Here is an 18,472-nt window from a genome sequence, read left to right as displayed (position 1 = left end):
AAAAGGGGTTGTGAAGACCAAGGTTTTATCATGCAGATGAAGCCTCCAGTCAGCAGGCTTCAGAGAAAATAGATTGTAAATGTTTCTCATCAGACTTAAGGAGTCTGTTTTAACAGTAATTCCAAAAGGGAGGGGGGTATAATGAGGCATGGCTGACTCCTTCTTCCCACCATGGCCTGAACTAGCTTTTCAGGTTAACTTTGGAATGCCCGTGACTGAGGAGGAGGAGTCCATGCAGATAGTTGGGGGGCTTAGAATTTTAGTTTCCAGAAGCATCATAGCCTCTTACTTCCACAGCTTCCTTGAGCCTGTCAAGCCGTACTCTAGAATTTGGGATCACTGTCTTTTGTGAAGCCCTTTCCAAGTACCAGTAGACTTACATTTTTTGTGGGGGCTTGCATTATTTCAGTGATGGATTGGGGAGGGGTGGGGGTACCTCATTTCATTTGGATTTGATTACCTCATGTACCAAGATGCTCAAGGTCAATACAGATGAATAGGTGAGGGTTGATGGCCGCCTAGAAGCAGTGGTCAGTGAGGGTGAGTGCATAGGGTTGGTAGCTAACCTAGACTGCAGGTGGCAGGTGTGATGGCATCCAGGCTTAAACACAGCCTTGTCCTTCCAGAGTTCCTGTCTGCTGAGCACTCTTGCTGTGAGGCCATCCCTCTGTGAAGGTCTGTCACGTGAAGGAAGTGGGTCCCAGAGGGCAGAACTAGATCTTTTAATAGATAGAAAAAAGAATTAGGTTGAATGAAAGGAAGAACAGGACTTAGTGTTAGAAGCTTTCATTTCTCTGGTAAACCTGCAAAGTAGGCATTACTTGCCCCATTTTTTTTTTTTTTTTTTTTTTTTTTTTTTTTTTTTTTTTTTGAGGCAGAATTTCGCTCTTGTTACCCAGGCTGGAGTGCAATGGCGTGACCTCGGCTCACTGCAACCTCTGCCTCCTGGGTTCAGGCAATTCTGCCTCAGCCTCCTGAGTAGCTGGGATTACAGGCACGTGCCACCGTGCCCAGCTAATTTTTTTATATTTTTAGTAGAGACTGGGTTTCACCATGTTGACCAGGATGGTCTCGATCTCTTGACCTCGTGATCCACCCGCGTCGGCCTCCCAAAGTGCTGGGATTACAGGCTTGAGCCATCACGCCCGGCCTTACTTGCCCCATTTTATTGAAAGGAGGTCGACTATGAGAGCTGGGACCCACAGTGTTCTAAACTCAGGGCCCAACAAAGTGCCAGATGTGTAGTGTTGGATGGATGAGGCACAGAAGTTCCAGAAGTGACTTGTGTTTTATGAAGCAGTGGTTAGAAGTGGTCCAGCCTTACAAAGAGTAGCAGAAGGAACACTTAACTTGTAACTGGCCAGGTTGTGTTCTTAACCTCTTTGAGCTTCAGTTTTCTGTTGGAAGGGGTCACTGAGGACGAAACTGGTGTTCCCCTCAGGAACCTTAAGCCTCTTCGAAGGCTTCACATCCTTTTCTGCTTCCCCACAGAGCCCAGTCCGCCCCCCGTCCCACTTCCCCTGAGGCCCAGGGCACAGGTGGCGAGCTGTTCACCACCAGCCTTTCGTCCTACTTCCTGGCAGCCTCCATCCTCTTGATTTCACTCGAGTTTCTATGGCAAGAGCCTTCCAACCTGCCCCAAGAGCCACGCTCACTCACTGCACTGAAGCGAGAGCACATAGGCCGATGCAGGCTTTATTGGGGCTGGGTAAGCCCCAGGGAGAGCCAGGATGTAGAGCACAGAGTTATATACAGGTTGCACTTTTGCATGTCCTCTGTTGCAGTCTCCTGCAGAGCCGGAGGAAGTCAGGCCATGACAGGAGTCTGGCCTGACAAGAGTTGGGCCTTCAGAGCCAGACGGGAGAACCGTGTCCGAAGCGCCACCTGGTGGTGACTGGGATGCTGGCAGGGAGGAGTTGGGAGCAAAAGTCTAGTTTCTAAGGTCCCATACCCCAGTGACAGGGTGAACCCCGAAGTGAAACCCCAAACTGGGGGCAGTTATCTTATAGTAACCACTCACCCCAGTTTTTCAGAGACCAGAAGCAAGACTTCTGGCTGAGCCATGTATAGTCGTTATGTGTTTTGGGGTTTCTTATCTCAAAGGGTGTGAAGTCACAGTAGGCAGTGACATGGTAACAGAACCAAGGCCTGAGAGGGAGTCTTAATGGGCAAACCTTTAGCTGCTTTGGCCTGGAGGCTGAATTGCTGTCCTTTTGTGCCCCTGGGGCATGCTGCCCCCTCCCCACACAGAGGTGGGCCCCTGGGGAAGAGAGCTCTTGATTCTGATGTCTGACTTGCTCTAAGGAGCAGAGCTGTGCATTCCTTCTTCCCCCATTTCTCTTATTTTCTTCCCCTCCCTTTTGCTCTCACAAGTCTGAAATCACAATATAGGGGGCATGTTCAGGAATGGGGGAATCCTGTCCCCCACCTCATCCCTCCCTGCACTACAGGTGGCATCCCTGCTTCTGGGCCTCCCCAGCTGCAGGAACAGCTTCTAGTGGAAAAGCCCCACTCGTGTGAATAAAATGACCAGCCAGGACAGCCTGGTTTGGGTCCACTGAGCCAGTGGATCAGTGTCCTGAGATGAGTCTCCAGAGATGTCCCGAGTAGGGCACAACATGGCAGTGAGTGGGTCACAGAACCTCACTGTAGACGCAGCAGGTGGTCAGCTCAGCGCCAGTGCCACAGAAGGCACCCTGGAACATGGTGAGTCTGCATGCTCAACAGGTCTGTTGACTGGCGGGTGGAAGGTTCAAGCTGTTTAGCAGGGTGAGCCTTGACTGCCCCCACCCCCTACTTTTCCAGGAGCTGGCCCTTACTGGAAGACGGCCATATGGCCATAATTCTGAGGCCCTGGCAGGAGCCCAGCAGGACAGGCAGTGTCCTCCATTCCTCGCCCAAAGCCTGTTGATGGAAGGCCAGCCCTGGATGTCGGGCAAGGAGGAGAGGAGATCCAGGCCAGCTGCTTGCATTGCCCGCTCTGCCCTCTTACCCCACCAGTTTGCTCCACTGGATGGTACTGAAAAAGGGATGGGACTTGAGTTTGCTGACACCACCTTCTCCCACGCCCAGGCGCCGGGTAGGCTCGAACTGCAGCAGCTGTAGAAAGAGGCCCAGTCAGCTGGCTTTCCCCACTCCCGCTGCAGAGGCATGGGCTGACCTCCAGGGACTTTGACCACTATGGCTCTTTAGGGGGCTTGCTCCCTGGCACCCTAGCCCACGGAACCCCCTTTTTACCCTGGGGACAGTGGTGGTGGTTGGCCATCAACTTACAGAACTGTGTTTACCCTATGGCCCTCTGCACCCACATCAGACACTGAGTATGAAGCACACATGGTTCACACACACGGTTCTGCACCCCTCCCAGCACCTTCCTTAGGCCAGGCCGCTGCTTCCTCTGGCTGGGCTACACCTCACCTCAGTCAGCAGAGAGGCCGCTGGGCGACTCAGCCAGTCGGGCAGCTGGAGCTGGGTGTGGGCCTGGATTCCTGAAGGGTGGCTCTGGGACAGTGCCTGAGAGGACACAGGGAAGGGCCTCTGAGGAGGCAACCTCAGGCCTGTCTGTGTTCCAGTGGCAGCCAGGATTTTCCCCATGTCACATCCCATCAGGATGACGACAGTAATGATGATAGTTGCTACGGCCAGACACAGTGCTAGATGCCTAAGCAGTGCCTTCACATTATCCACTAAAGGCAAGAAACAGGCCCAGAGAGGTAAAGGGACTTGTGCTGAGTTCAGGGTTTGGACCTAGGTCTCTTGTGGCTCTAAGCTTACTAGAAGCCTCGATCTTGGGTTGCAGTCAGGGCAGGCACTCTTGGGAACAGTGATGGGACTCATCTTGTTTAAAAATCCACGTGGACTATTCGTTTTGCAGCAGGCTGTGGCATGTTACCATCAGGGCCAAGGCAGGGATGTGGCAAGAAAAGAAAATAGGACCTCTCCACACCCCAGAAAGCCACAGCTTCGGGGAACAGAGGGTCTGTCTGGAGGGAAGTATGAGCTTCCAGGAAGCCCCAGGAGGAGGGCCAGGAACTCTGGGCTAGAGAGGTGGGAGGAGACAGGGAGGAGAGCCACTGGGGGGTATTTGCAGCCAGGGCTCTTAGGGCCCTATGACATGGGATGAAAGCAGGAGGGAGCCAGGATGGGCTGGTCAGGTCTGGACTTCAGTTCACACTACATCCATTCTGGCTAAAATGCAGTTTGGCCTCTCTTGCTGCCTACATGACTGGCCTCCGTTGCAGTGCTGAGCTCATGAGAGAGGACAGAAGGCAGAGCCCTCATCCTGTGCACAGGTTCCCTGGGTGTTTGCAGGGGGATCTTTTGAGCTTATGGCTGACCAAGGCTGGACAGGGAAGCTGCTTGCCTGGGTGAAAGAGCCCATCTTTCCCAGCCTCCAGCTAAGGTCTGGAGGTGACAGCCCCGGAGGGTATGGGTGGGAGGAGTGAGGCTCAGGATGATCAACAGCCTTCCTGGGAGGAAGGGCTGTGACACATTCTGTGCTCCCTCCAAACTTGGGCCCAGGCACGCTCTGGCAGAAACCCCTGACCGTCCCACTTGACTCTCCTTCATAGAAGTTGACAGTCTCCTTAGCTGTAGCCAGCTAAGTGTGTCTCTGGCTTCTGGGGCAGCTGTGCGGGCAGGACAGCCAGGCAGCCTCTGCCCATCCCACACTCAGTGGCACCCACCAGGGTACTACACCCAGCCCAGCCACTCACCATTCCTGTCAGCAGCTCATACAGTAGAGACCCAAAGCTCCACCAGTCACAGGCTTCTGTCAGCTCTGAAATCCCACCCACCTCTGTGGGAACAAGAGCACAAGGGTCCCAGCCTCACTCAAGAGGGCCTCTTCCATTCTCGTCCTACCCTGACCCCAGTCATTCCCTCTCTCCTTCTCAGACTCCAGGCACAACCCCCACAAAGGTACCCAGGGGCCACCTGGCCTTCCCCCTTCTTGCCTGGGGCGCTGTAGAGATTGTCCAGGGCCTCCCCGCAGCACTGGGGCTCCACCTCTGACCACTGGCCAAAATATGTGAGCCGGATGTGACCTTCTCCAGTGTGCGTAGGAGGAAAAAGGAGGGACAAAGATTGAGGACAGCTGACAAGGGGAAGGATTCCAGGGCTTCCCCTCACAGTCATGCAGTGGGAGCCGATGGCCATGCCGGGCAGAACCTCCACAGGGGCACAGCACCCTGAGGCCCCCAGAACACAGGGTACTCCCAGGAGCCTTGCCTACAGACTCGGGCATAGGCCCACTGAAATGCTGGGTGGGGCTGGGGAGGAGCAGACAGACAATCTTGGAGGTCTCCTCGACTGTGGGGATCTCTCCTCTGCCTGGAGGCTTGGGGGGTTGTTCCCCTGAGGGGTGGGAAGGGCACCTACCTGCCTGGTCCAGGAGCAGGTTCTCGGGGTGGAGGTCCCGACACAGCACCCCCTGCTCATGCAGCGCCTCCAGTGCTACCAGCGTCTCCGCAGCCCACTGCTTCACCTGTTCCTCCCTCACTCTCCAGGTGGCACTGCCACAGCCCGGGCCAGCCCCATCCACTGACAGGCAACTCTGATTCTTGCCCAGCACTGGGCCAGCCCCCTCAGGAACCCAAGTGAGTCCCTGAGAGGTCCCAGTGTCTGAGTTCTGGCCAGCCCGTCTTGCTTGAAGGTACAGGTGGTCACTTGGGGCCTTTGGAAGGTCCAGGGAACCAGAGGTGCTGGTCCTGTCTGTGGGTTCACCTTCAGTCTCCCTCTGGGGTCTGGTGGATAGGGCCTCCCCGGCTGGGGGAAGGCTCAGAGAAGTCCTAGGAGGCTCCAGTGTGATTCTGTCCTGCCCAGGGGCATGGCCTGAGGGGAGCCTTGCTGGGCATAGGAGGTTGAGGTGTGGGTTGAGCTGAGCCTTCATCTTCTCCTGGGTAGAGTCAGACCTGAGCCCAGAATGTCGCGGGTGCGCCTGGGAGAGCAGGTGGGACCAGAGAGTGCCTCCTGGGCCATGCAGAGGGAGCAGTGAGCATGGGGACAGGGAGAAAGAGTGTGGATGCCAGGCCCTGGTCCAGTTCCTACCTCTCCTCTGTCTTGGGCACAGATCTTCTGCCTCTGGGTGTCCTGGCCTAGTTCAGCCTCTCACCAGTGCTCCCTCTCACCCCTCAGCTTAGAATTACCTCTGCCCCTTTTGACCCCCCCCCCCCCACCACACACACACAAACACACAAAGCAGCCCCAGCCTCACCAACTGACACACCACAGATAGATGGATAGCGCTGTCCATGTTTTTGGTTTGGGTGGTGGTCTTACCAGTGTGAACACTTGTTTTTAGGGAGACTGACTTAAGACCACGGAGGCTTATAATGACTATGTGTCATGATCCCAGGATATGTACCTGTTTAAAGGTCATCAATATAATCGGCAGTATCTGCCACATGGCCCAGTTCCTGTCCTCATAGCTTCAGTCACCACCACCCTGTCTGGCCACTCCCAAGGGATCAGCACAGCCCAGAAAAATAAAAAGAGCCAACGCTGGAGGAAATGGCAACAAAGGAGACAGCTGCAATTCTCACGCCCGCCCATAATGTGGACATCCTCCCCAGGATGTCCCCTGCCCCCTTGGCACCACCACAGGCCCACAGCAGCCTGACTGGCCTCCAGAAAGGCCAGGTTCTCTGGTCTGTGCGCCCCTCCCCAGAACTTGGCTTTCTTTTTTTGAGGCCGAGTCTTGCTGTCACCCAGGCTGGAGTGCAGTGGCGTGTTATCAGCTCACTGCAGCCTTCACTTTCAGGGTTCAAGCAATTCTCCTGCCTCAACCTCCCAAGTAGCTGAGATTACAGGCATGTGCAACCACGCCCAAATAGTTTTTGTATTTTTAGTAGAGATGGGGTTTCACCACGTTGGCCAGGCTGGTCTCCAACTGTTGACCTCAGGTGACCTGCCTGCCTCGGCCTCTCAAAGTGCTGGGATTGCAGGCCTGAGCCCCCATGCTCCACGAGGACTCAGCATTTTAAGAGTTGATGACATACCCCAAAGGCCCAAGGAGAAGATGGGGGCCCCCAGCCTGCTCACCTTGCACATGCTCCAGGTGCAGGAAGATGGAGTCCTCGCTCACAAAGTACCTGAGCAACTTCGTCATGTAGGGGACTCCATGTGGGATGATGGTCAGTCGCTCCCGGCTTACCATGTGGCACCTGGGTAGGCTCTGGGAGGGGCAGGGAAGACAGATCAGCTTGGGACAGGCCAGAGACTGCTGCTGTTAGGGGACCTCCTAGCCCTGGTTTCGGGGTGCCCCAATGAGGAGTGGAACAACTGTCTCCCCCAGTTCCTGACCTGCCTTACCCCCATTACCCCTGTAGAATCTGGGTCCTCCACCCTCTGGCCAAAGAGGAGGCAGTATGCGTACACACGTGTGTGTGTACATGAGAGTGTGGATGTCCATCTGGAAAGTGGGGGATGCTTGGGCAAAACAAGCAGCTTTTCGGGGGAGGGAGCATATGCTTCAGATGCAGGTTCTGCATAGGAGTCTCTAAGAGCCCTGAGAACGACCCAAGGGGAATGCAGAGTGGCAGAGGCTGGGTGGCACCTGCCTTGACCACGAAGGTCCCTCCGGTTGCCGGGTCCTGGACCAGCTGCACCTACCAAAATACAAGAGGCACTGGTTAAGGTGTGTGCTAGCTCTCGGGGCTTCATGACCCCAGCCTGACCACCCCCTACCCAGGTTCCTCCACTGAGGCTGTTTCACTCCAGTGGCAGGGCAGGGAGGGCAGGCTTTGGTGGCACTCCCGAAGCTGACATCGATTCCCTGCTCATCCACCCTTGCTAGACCTGTGGTCTCAGATGCTGCCTCCTCCAGGAAGCCTTTCCAAGACTACAGGGGCTGGAGTCCCTAACCCGTCTCCCATGCTCTCTGGGTTTACCCTCAGAGCCTCTTCACCCTGTCTAATCTGTCTTCCCACTGGACTGTGAGCTGTGTATTCCCAGAGCCCCGCACAGCACAGGGATGTGGTAGATGTTGGACACATGCGCTGTGAGCAGCCCTGGCTTCGGCTCAGCCTGTGTGTGTGGTGAGCATGTGAGAATTCCCTTTCTCTCCCTGCCCATGCTGGCCCAGGCCCCGTTCCCCCTGAGGGGAGGGCTGAGAAAGCCCCGTTCCACCTGGACCCACTGGAGGTCAACCCCTCGCCCAAGGCCTTGGGCAGAACACCACCATCCTGCAGGGTTTGAGGTGTCACAGCTGGAAGGGACCTCAGAGCCAGTCACTTTCTCTGATCCTTTTTTTTTTTTTTGAGATGGAGTATTGCTTGGTTGCCAGGCTGGAGTGCAGTGGCACAATCTCGGCTCACTGCAATCCACCTCCCAGGTTGAAGCATTTCCCCTGCCTCAGCCTCCCACATAGCTGGGACTATAGGCATGCACCACCACACCCAGCTGATTTTAATTTTAGTAGGAACGTGGTTTCACCATGTTGGCCAGGATGGTCTCGATATCTCCTTGTGATCCTCCTGCCTTGGCCTCCTCAAGTGCTGCAATTACAGGCATGAGCCACTGCACCTGGCCTCGGAGCTGTTTTACAATTGACAGCGCAGCCACGTTGTACAGGCTTGGCACACTGCCTTCAGGCCTCTTCCCCATTCCACCCCCTTCATTTACACAAACCCCCATGACACAAGCTTATGTGGAAAACCTGCGTATGGGCTCCTGACTGAATAAAACTTGTAAAGTCCCCTTGGGAGGCCGTCCTCTCCTTGTGTTGGTTTCTATTAGAGGCAGAGGCTGCCAATCGCAGGGTCAGGGCCATGTTTGGAGTTGGGTCCTTGACTCATCTGCATGGTGGGCAGGGGCACACTGCAGCGGTACATGGGTACCTCGAGGGCGGAAAGGCAGAGGATTCAGCCCAGGTGAGTGAGGGCGTGTGGAGCAAGGTTAGACCCTGGTGGTGTGACTCCTTGGCTGTTGGCCTGCCCTGAGACATAGGACTTGAGCCCAGGCAGACCAATCCCAGAGCCCCTCAGACTTTACTAGAACTAGGGGCACAACAAGGCGCCCTTGGCAAGGGCCTTCCCGCCTGAGCCTATTTCTCCATCATCAGTAAAAGGAAGGCCGCGGACTAGATGGGCACCCAGGACCTTTTGCAGCAGGAGCAAGGTGTTCTGTTTGACCACCAGAGGTCTCTCCTCCAACAGCCGGAGACCAAGTCCAGCCTGGGCTTGGCTCCCTGACCAAACTTGTGCAATGTTTGAAAAAGCAAGGAAGAAAACTCTGGAATCATTTAGGAGAGCAGAGTTTCCCACAAATCCTGACACCCTGGATAATTCCCCACCATCACTTGCCAAGTGGGATTCCCCGCCACCTTGTCCTGGGCAAGGCCCTCTAATTGACAGAGTCAAAAAAAAAAAAAAAAAAAAAAAAACACTAGCAAAAGAGAGAAGTCTGGGGAAGCCGGAAATAAACCTTGATCCATCCACTGAAATATTTCTGTTAAAAAAATTAAAACCAACCTCATTATCCAAAAAGAATTAGACTAAAACATTAACAATGATTATCTTGGATTATCTTGGAGTTAGGTAGGATATTAGGGGGATTTTTTTTTTCTCTCATATTTTGAAAGAGCAGCAGAGTGGGGGGCATTTTCCCATTCATTCAAACAAATAAGAAACCCCTTTTACTCAGTGGTTTGGGGGATGGAGGAAATGAGAAGGTTCCATTCAGCCGTCAGGTGCGCCCTCCATTTGGGAAGACGGAAGGCAGTTCTGAGTGTTTTCTCTCACCTTTTAAAAAAGGGCAATATTTTTAAATAGAGACCCACAGAGTTCTTGGGACAGAGGGACAATTAAAGCTTTGGTGAAGGTAAACGTTTTCTTTAAAGATGCACAGAGTATCAAAAGCCCAGGAGGAATCTCCCACAGAACAAACAAGCCTAAAGGTTTCAAACAGGAGGCTGGGTGTGGTAGCCCACGCCTGTAATCTCAGCACTTCGGGAGGTCAAGGCAGGTGGATGACCTGAGGTTGGGAATTTGAGACCAACCTGACCAATATGGAGAAACCCTGTTTCTGCTAAAAATACAAAATTAGCTGGGCGTGGTGGCGCATGCCTGCAATCCCAGCTACTCAGGAGGCTGAGGCAGGAAAATCGCTTGAACCTGGGAGGCGGAGGTTGTGGTGAGCTGAGTTCATGCCATTGCACTCCAGCCTGGGCAACAAGAGTGAAACTCCATCTCAAAGAAAAAATAAAAAAAATCAAACAGGTTCTTAAACTCAAAGGCCCACAGGGGCCAGGCATGTGAGCAAATGGACAGGGCGGAAGCGCAGCTGGGGGATGGGTGCCCCATCTAAAGCAAGCATCTCCCTCCCCCACTCCCTGCTGCCATGGGAGAATGGGAACCCAAGGGTTTCCAGATCTAATTTTTTCAAGAGAAGCAGGAAATCTGGACTTTTATAAAAATCTGCACATTTAAAAATGTTGGTAACAATTAAAAACACCCCTGTGTCAAGCCAAATAAAAGAAGAAGTGACTTGGATGACCTTCTTTTTCTTCTTCCACCCCTTCTCAGAATCTAGCTCCTGGACAAAGCTCAGCCAATACCCAGTGATGTCTCCCTGGCCCCCAGGCTCTGAGGGCAAGCCCTTGGGTATTCTGGCTGCTTACCAAGTCTCAACCCACCCACCTCACTGCTCCATGCCGCCACCTCCTCAGCCCCTAGTTACTCTAACAGCCAGACACATTAGGGTTCACTTAAGCATCATCCCGAGCCAGCCCTTTGCTTCCTCCCTGAACCTAGGGGTTGCTGCTGGCTGGCACTGCCCACTTGCCCAGATCTGCCTGGGCAGAGCTGTGGAATAGAATGAAGGCGACAGCACATCCAACCCAGGCCCAGAGGAAGGAATAGCTTTCCTACTTTGGGGAAAGTGCTGCTCCTGGTGTGGGCACAACACAGGGAAAGGAAGTAGAATCTCAGGAGGGAGGTGAAGTCTTTGAGTATCCAAGACAGAGTAAAAAAGAAAAAAAAGCAGGGCAGTCCTGAAACAGAATGGGCCAGGCCAGTGGTTCACGCCTGTCATCCCAAGTGCTTTGGGAGGCTAAGACGGAGGTGGGAGGACACCTGACGCAGGGAGTTTGAGACCAGCCTGGGCAACACCGCGAGATCGCTCTACAAAAAAAACAGAAGAAATGAACAGGGCTTGAGCCTGTGGTTCCAGCTACTCAGGAGGCTGAGGCGGAAGGATTGCTTGAGCCTGGTGGGTCGAGGCTGCAGTGAGATCACACCACTGCACTCCAGCCTGAGCTACAGAGCAAGACCCTATGTCAAAAAAAAAAAAAAAAAAGAAAGAATGGTTGGGCTTGGCCTTAATTTGTGCTTTCCAGCCATCTGCAGTGGCCTCGAAACACTAGATTCCTAAACCACTTTCCTGAGGCTAAACAAGTTTGGTGAATTCTGTATCACAGTGTAAATTTGCATCTAAAACCTCTAAGCACTCCTATCATTAAAAAACAAAGCAATGTAACTTGAACTCACTGTTTCCCTACCGTACTCAGCTCAGAACCCCTCTCGCCATAACACATACGGTTCAGCAGGATCTTACTGGGAGGCCTGGTGTCTGTCGGTCACCTCCCCGCAGGTTTCTGGGAGCGGCTGTGCTGAGCCAAGGTCGGGTCGTGGCCACTGACACTGGAGCAGTGGGGAGGGGACCGTGGCAGATGGAAGCTGGCAGGGCCTGCGCTGACCGTCTGGGGTCAGCAGTGCAGGGATCCAGGAGGAGCTGCCAGAGTAAGCCCTGGGAACAGGAGCCTGCGTGCCTCCCGGCTCACTCCTGTCACTAGTATTTAGAGCCATCAAGCATGTACTCAGTGTCATAGCATGTGCCAGGTCTTTCCCCAAAATTATTTTACCTCCCAGATCACCCCATAGGGGGAGAATTCTCATCTCACTTTCCAGAGGAGGAAACCAAAGCTCAGAACAGGGGGCTTGCCTGTGGCCACCCTGGCTGGTGCTCAGCATGGGGCCGTCCTGCAGGCAGCATGTCAGCCTCTTGCTGGTGGGAAGCACAGGACTGTCTCCTTTTCTCCGTGGGCCCCCAGATCCCCCAGAATCACCTGGTGAGTATGTTAAATAACAGATTCTTGTGCAGCTGTATTTTTAGGAAGCTCTCCCTTTAACCAGCTTGGTAAACAACTTCTTGGGTGACTATTCCAGGGTTCGGGGGAAGAGGGGAACCTCGTACCGGCTGGACTCTCACTTGACCTCATTCTCTGTCCTGCTGATTCCTTCACTCTAATAACGAGTGTCCCGAGTAAGGGTTGGGACCTTGCCGCCTATCTTCTTGTCTGCCCTGAACAAGGCAAAGGGTGCGAGATGGGGTTGAGATAGGGTGAAGTTAGGGTTAGGTCAGAGAGAAAAAAGGGGCAGACTTGCCAAGGCCCTGGGCAAGGACGGGCCAGCGCAGGCCCTCTCTGGACAGGTTTCTGGAGAGGAGCACGTCCCAGCTGCAGGATGTCCCCAGCTGTGCTCCGTGGAGCGTCTTGGCTGCAGCCCTGGGGTTCAGGGTGAGTATGGTGGGGGTGCTGTGGGAATCGGGAAGTGGGAGTGAGCAAGGCCTCGAGGGCTGGCAGGGCGCCTGGGCACAGCGCCTCGCTCCTCCTGCAGTTTCTGTCCCAACTCTCCCAAGGAGCAGGTTTTCTGGGTCTGAGCTTCAGGGCTGTGGAAAGCGACTGTCTGCCTCCTCTTTTTATATTATATTTTACATTTATATTTTATATTATTTGATTTGAGTTGAGATGGGGTCTCACTCTGTTGCCCTGGCTGATCCTCCTGGGCTCAAGCAGTCCTCTTGCCTTGGCCTCCCAAAGTGCTGGGATTCCAGGTGAGCCACTGTGCCTGGCCAACCAGCCTCTTCTCGTTCCCTGCATTTTCCTCTCCAGGACCCAGGACAAAGTCATGTGTGTTGGGGGTCGGGGAGAGGTGGGAACTGCTGGACACAGCTGCATTCCCCTCTGACCCCTGCTCCCCTTCTCTGGAGGAGTGGGGGCCACTGCTACAGACCTGCTTTCACCACATCCCATCTCTCTCCCCGCCACCACCCCAAATTGCATACCCTGTCTCCCTCCTGCAAGACAAGTGCTTACTCACCTTCTCGATGACCCCGACCACCCTGCAGCCCCTCAGCTGCTCCAAGCCAGAGCTCAGCGTGCGGATGGGCCGGAGCCTCAGGCTGCTGAAACCCTGCAGAGGAGGGAGACAGGTCACACGAAGCCTCAGGGCCAAGCCGTCCTCAGCCACGGCCTTCTCACCAGGCTTCAGGCAGGGGCTTCTGGAGGCTAGGAGAGCAGTGGGGAAGGCAGGGGGACAGGCAGGACCTGCCTCACAGGGGCAGGCTGGGTGGAAAAGCTGGCCTTGGCTGACAGGCACCCATACCTATCCAGGGTGGCCAGGGTAGCCAGGCCAACCTCTCTGCTCAGCCCCTTCTAAGGCCCGTGAAGTTCTTGGGGCTTCAGAAGCCTCCTCTCAAAAGCCCCATCCAGGCCACGTGCTATGGCTCATGCCTGTAATCTCAGCACTTTGGGAGGCCGAGGCGGGCAGATCACCTGAGGTCAGGAGGTTGAGACCAGCCTGGCCAATATGGTGAAACCCCAGCTCTACTAAAATAAAAAAATTGGCCAGGCGTGATGGCGCCTGCCTAGAATCCCAGATACTTGGGCTGCTGAGACAGGAGAATTGCTTGAACCTGGGAGGCAGAGGTTGCAGTGAGCCAAGATTATGCCATTGCACTCCAGCCTGGGTGACAAAGTGAGACTCCGTCTCAAAAAAAGCAGAAGCTCCCAAGATGGGGGTAGGGAAATAACCTGGGAAACTGAGTCTCAGGGAACATGCCTCAAAGACCAAGCACCTGCTCTGGGGAAAGGCAGCCTCACAAGATGCAGAGCCGAGGAGGACTGTGTGATCGTGCGCGTCTGTGGGGTAAGAAGCCCGTGTGCATCCTCCACCCTCACTGAGCACTTCCTGGTTTAGAGAAGCCACGTGGGGAGTGTGTGTGTGTGCATACGTGGGTGTCGCGGTCTGCTGCAAAACGTATGCCAGTTCACAACAGAGACAGAATCAGGAGGCTCTGAATGTGGACACACATAAATGTGTACATGGACCTGTGTGCAAGGCTGGCAGATATATATGTGCACATGTCAAGTGCTCTGTGAGGGAGCAGACTGAACTGAATATGACTCAGTGGGTCGTTTGGAAATGAATGAACCATGAGGCATGGGAGAGAAAGGAAGCCAGCGGGAGAAGAGGATGGGCTGCCCTGGCACACTCCAGCCGGACTAATGCCTCCACTGCCAGCCCCTGCTCTGCAACCCAGGGTGGGCCTGTGGGTGTTGGGGTCTCTGCAGTCTCCCCTCAGAGCCTGCCTCCTGCTCAGGCCTTTGAACAGGGGGTCTCCTCACCATGCTGGGACTGGCTCCGCTCCCCAGTGGCCACTGCAGGTGGCAGTTGAAGATCTCCTCCGCCCGCCGCAGGTACTTGGTAATTTTCAGCTTCACAGCCTCACGTCGCTCCTTGTTGGGATCGACTGTGGGGGACGAGGGTCACCAGGGTCCCCAGCCCTGGCCTCAGAGGGCTAGAGTCCTAGCTCCATTGCCTACCCTCCGCCCTCCCCAGGAGGGAGCTCCCGTTTCTAAGTCTTGTTTGGCAGATTCTGCCCCCAGATGGCTTCGTGAGCCCCTCCTCTGGGGTAGGGGACCAGCCAGGAATGAGGACGGGAGCTGGCAGGAGGAAGTTAGGAACCAGGACCACTCCTCAGCAGACAGCACTTCGCTGTTGGCACCCTCTGCCTTGCTGGCAGCTGTCACACCCTGGGAAGGGACAGGGTGGGGATTTCCCCATCCATTTTTTTCAGAGGGGACAGAAGATTCAGAGAGCATTGCTTCTTCCATCTCTGATGCCCACTGTGAAGGAGGCTAGGGTGGAGACCAGGATCGGAGGATAAAGGAATTTACTGAACAGACTGAAGCCCAAGCTTGAGGGGTCTCTTTAGTTGGATGGCAGAGAAGGCCCGATGCCCACCCCCAGCCTGGCCACCAGGGCCCACAGGCATCTCAAACGGCCTCAGCACCAGCATCTCCCCCGGCGTGGAAGTTCCTCGTGCTGCCCTGAAGGGAACTTCCCTTCACCTCCACGCCTCGGCTGTTCTCGCTCTCTCCAGCCAGTCCTTCAGCACCCACCACCCTCCAGTGCTCAGATTAGAGATCTAAACTCTAGAAAATGCTCTAGGCAGGCCCAGGCTGAACTCAGTTTCCCTCCTTCCTCCCTTCACTTTCCCCCTAATCGTCTTCCTACCTGAGACTGTAATTGTCCAAATCAACTCATCAGTCTCCCCTCACTAGAATGCAAACTCCCAGAGGGCAGGAGCGCACCCTGGCTCCACAGACAGTCAAGTGTCGGGGGCCAAGTATACAGCCTGTGAAGTCAGACACCAGCTCTGCCATTTCATAGCTGTGGAGCCTTGAGCAAGCTATTTAACTGCCCATGCCTCAGCTTCCTCATCTGGAACATGGTAATAAAACAAATGGTTCCTATGTACTTGGAACAACATACAAGAACATATATAGTAATTTCTATTACTGTGAAACTCAAATGAATGAGTTTACATAAAGCCCTTAGAATGGTACCTGGCACACAGGAACTGCTTAGTAAGTGCCAGCTATCACTGTCCTTCATGTAGGCTCTGCAGGCTAGCATAGTGCCCTGCTCACCCAGTATGGATGGGCAGAGGACAGGACAGATGGGTGACAGGAGGAGCCCTGCCCTGGCCCCTCCCCCCTGCCCAGCCCCGCCCAGCCCCGGTCCTCACCGTGTATGCCACGGAGCAGCACGTCCACACCATTCTGATAATGGTTGAAGGCCGCCTCATAATCCTCACTAACGTCTCGCTCCAGAGCCAGCCGGATCTGCGTGGCCGCATCCACCAGATAGTCACGCTTTGTCATGTCAGGTGCCCCCAGAGCCACCCTGTTGCGAATCTGCTCCAGGTACACGCGAGCCTGGGACCGTGCTCGTGAGCAAGGCTCAGGCTCCAGGCCGGGGCTGGGCAAGCACTCGCAGGTCACCAGGCTCATGGCTGCCCTGCAGCTGGGACCTGGAATGGGCAAATGCATTAGGGAGGACCTACCTGGGAGGACACCCCCATCCATATCCCAGTTTCCCCCACTGAATATCAGGGAGACTAATATTCACCCCCATGGAGGGGTCAGAGCTAAAGTGGGTAAAGTCTTTTCATGGTTCCAGGTTCTTCCTAAGTGCTGATAATGGTAGAAGCATAGCCAGCTTGGGACTCTTTTCTTTTTTTTTTCTTTTTTTTTTTTGAGACGGAGTTTCGCTCTTGTTACCCAGGCTGGAGTGCAATGGCGCAATCTCGGCTCACCGCAACCTCCGCCTCCTGGGTTCAAGCAATTCTCCTGCCTCAGCCTCCTGAGTAGCTGGGATTACAGGCACGTGCCACCATGCCCAGCTAATTTTTTGTATTTTTAGTAGAGACGGGGTTTCACCATGTTGACCAGGTTGGTCTCGATCTCTCGACCTCGTGATCCACCCGCCTCGGCCTCCCAAAGTGCTGGGATTACAGGCTTGAGCCACCGCGCCCGGCCTTTTTTTTTTTTTTTGAAACAGAGTCTTGCTCTGTCACCCAGGCTGGAGTACAGTGGTGCAATCTCAGCTTACTGTGACCTCCGCCTCCTGGATTCAAGCAATTCTCCTGCCTCAGCATCCCAAGTAGCTGGCATTACAGGCCACTCGCCTACCACATATAGCTATTTTTTGTATTTTTAGTAGAATGGTGTTTCAGCATGTTGACCAGGCTGGTCTTGAACCCCCAACCTCAAGTGATCCACTCGCCTTGGCCTCCCAAAGTGCTGAGATTACAGGTGTGAGCCACCATGCGGGCCTGAAGCTGTTTTCCTTTTCATTCAAATGCAGTTCAGCAAACATTTCTGGAGCATCTAGTACTTTGTTGAGCTCTGGAGAGCACTGAGAATATCTGTGATCCATAGCCATCTTCATGGGGCCTCCATGGAGCAAGGCTGATGTCTACTACGCATTCAGCACATGAAGGCCACACATGCCAGGCTCAAATGCTCTTCCTCATGCTGTTCCCTCCACCCTGCCTGTTCTTCCCTACCCCTCCCCCACTCCTCCTGTGGGAATCTCATTTACCCTTTGGGGTTCAGCACTTCTGTGGATGGGTTGGATTGCCCCTGCTGTGTTTTGTTCCCTTGGTTCTGAGGTCAGTGTGGTCAGCAAGTGAGGACCTCTCCTGGAGCCAGCAGAGAGCTAAGCACAGAGCTGGGCCAGCAGATCTGTCGGCAGACAGAATGACTGCGTGGCAGACTCGGTGCCACATTGGATGGGGCTGGAAGAGGGCAGGGTGACCCAGCCCCAGGGAGGATCGCTCTGTCCTCCTGGCTTTATCTTTGAGAAGATCATGTGGTCTCCAAGGACCTGACAGCAGCTCCTCCCTGAGCAATGAGTGACCCAGGCAGCCAAAGGGATGAGAGCTGTGGCTGCGGTTAGGGAAGGGGCTTAGAGAGAAGCCCGCAGAGCTGCCTGGCTTTTCCTCTCCCAGGTCCCTTTGGGAATGGGCAGGGCCTAGAACTTCCAACCCCAGGTCATTTGGAGAGTGGGAGGAGACAGCAGGATGGGCAGTGGGGTGGGAGGGGAAGCCCACAGCCTCAGCCAGGGGCAGGGAGCCAGGATGCGGCCAGGAGGCGGAGGGAGGCCGCACCCTCCCCTCTCGACCAAGCCCGGGGGGGACTGGAGGCTCTGAGGCCTTGCTCTGGCTGTCACCCAGGAGGGTTGTGCTGGCTTCAGGGGCCACCCCGCCAGGCCGGGTCCTGCCGGGCAGAGCTGCCTGGCTGCGCCTGTACACAGAAAACGGCACGTGCAGCCCGCGGGGCCCCGGCCGGCCGCAAGGTGCACGATCCCGCGGGGAACAGCTGAGGGGGCCCCTTGCCTGGGAGGGTGGAGGAGGGGCAGGACACACACCGTACCTGCCCGAGCTGGGAGCCGGGTCCGCGGGCCAGGCCTCCCACTGCGGTCACCGGCCCTTCAGGCTGGAGCGTGCCGCGGGCCGCTACTTTCTGGCGTCCGGCAGGTGCAGGGCCAGCCAGTGCCGCGCGGCCATTGGCTGTGGATGAGCTCATCCTTCATCCTTAGAATAAACCACCAATCGCTGCCCGGCTGGGCTCCTGCCGGCCTTAAAGCCACAGGGTCTGCGCTGCGGGGCTGAAGAGGGCAGTGGTGGGCTTAGCCGAGAGGAGGGTGGGGTGGGGTGCAGGGTGGGGGGGGGAGAGTAGGTCTAGAATCACCCAGGGTTGCGGAAGGGGCTGCTTCAGAAATCTGGGCCGTGTGCCACTTCTAGGACTTTTCTCATTCATTGCTTCATTCATTTATCCAACTATTCAGTGCTATGTATTGAGAGTGTACCACGCACGAGGAGCTGGGTGTTGAGATGTAGCCGT

The 18,472-nt window shown here is 55.1% G+C and overlaps 1 protein-coding gene and 1 long non-coding RNA gene across 6 annotated transcripts; one reads left to right on the top strand and one right to left on the bottom strand.

The window, feature by feature from the left end:
* Positions 1-51: 51 nt before the first annotated feature.
* Positions 52-18,125, bottom strand: RPS6KL1 (ribosomal protein S6 kinase like 1). Of its 5 annotated transcripts, XM_039468766.2 has the most exons (13): positions 18,002-18,125; positions 17,169-17,311; positions 15,811-16,095; positions 14,405-14,529; positions 13,098-13,190; positions 7,560-7,607; positions 7,042-7,174; positions 5,380-5,970; positions 4,956-5,048; positions 4,716-4,798; positions 3,418-3,513; positions 2,993-3,099; positions 52-719 (listed from the first exon to the last, which is right to left on the bottom strand). In XM_039468766.2, exons 3-13 carry the CDS (start codon positions 16,073-16,075, stop codon positions 443-445), a joined length of 1,911 nt encoding a protein of 636 aa, XP_039324700.1. In that variant the 5' UTR covers positions 16,076-16,095; positions 17,169-17,311; positions 18,002-18,125; the 3' UTR covers positions 52-442. The 5 variants fall into 5 exon arrangements, with proteins under 5 accessions (XP_039324700.1, XP_074249072.1, XP_074249073.1 ...); XM_074392971.1 differs by lacking the exon at positions 17,169-17,311; XM_074392972.1 differs by lacking the exon at positions 17,169-17,311 and having other exon boundaries at positions 4,956-5,045.
* LOC141583501 (uncharacterized) lies at positions 867-11,302 on the top strand. Its single transcript, XR_012516127.1, has 2 exons — positions 867-2,706; positions 2,806-11,302. It is a non-coding gene; the product is annotated as an uncharacterized LOC141583501 (long non-coding RNA).
* Positions 18,126-18,472: the final 347 nt, after the last annotated feature.

This window comes from Saimiri boliviensis, chromosome 2, assembly GCF_048565385.1.
Source record: "Saimiri boliviensis isolate mSaiBol1 chromosome 2, mSaiBol1.pri, whole genome shotgun sequence".
NCBI lineage: Eukaryota > Metazoa > Chordata > Mammalia > Primates > Cebidae > Saimiri > Saimiri boliviensis.
This window is presented reverse-complemented; position numbering and strand designations above follow the sequence as displayed.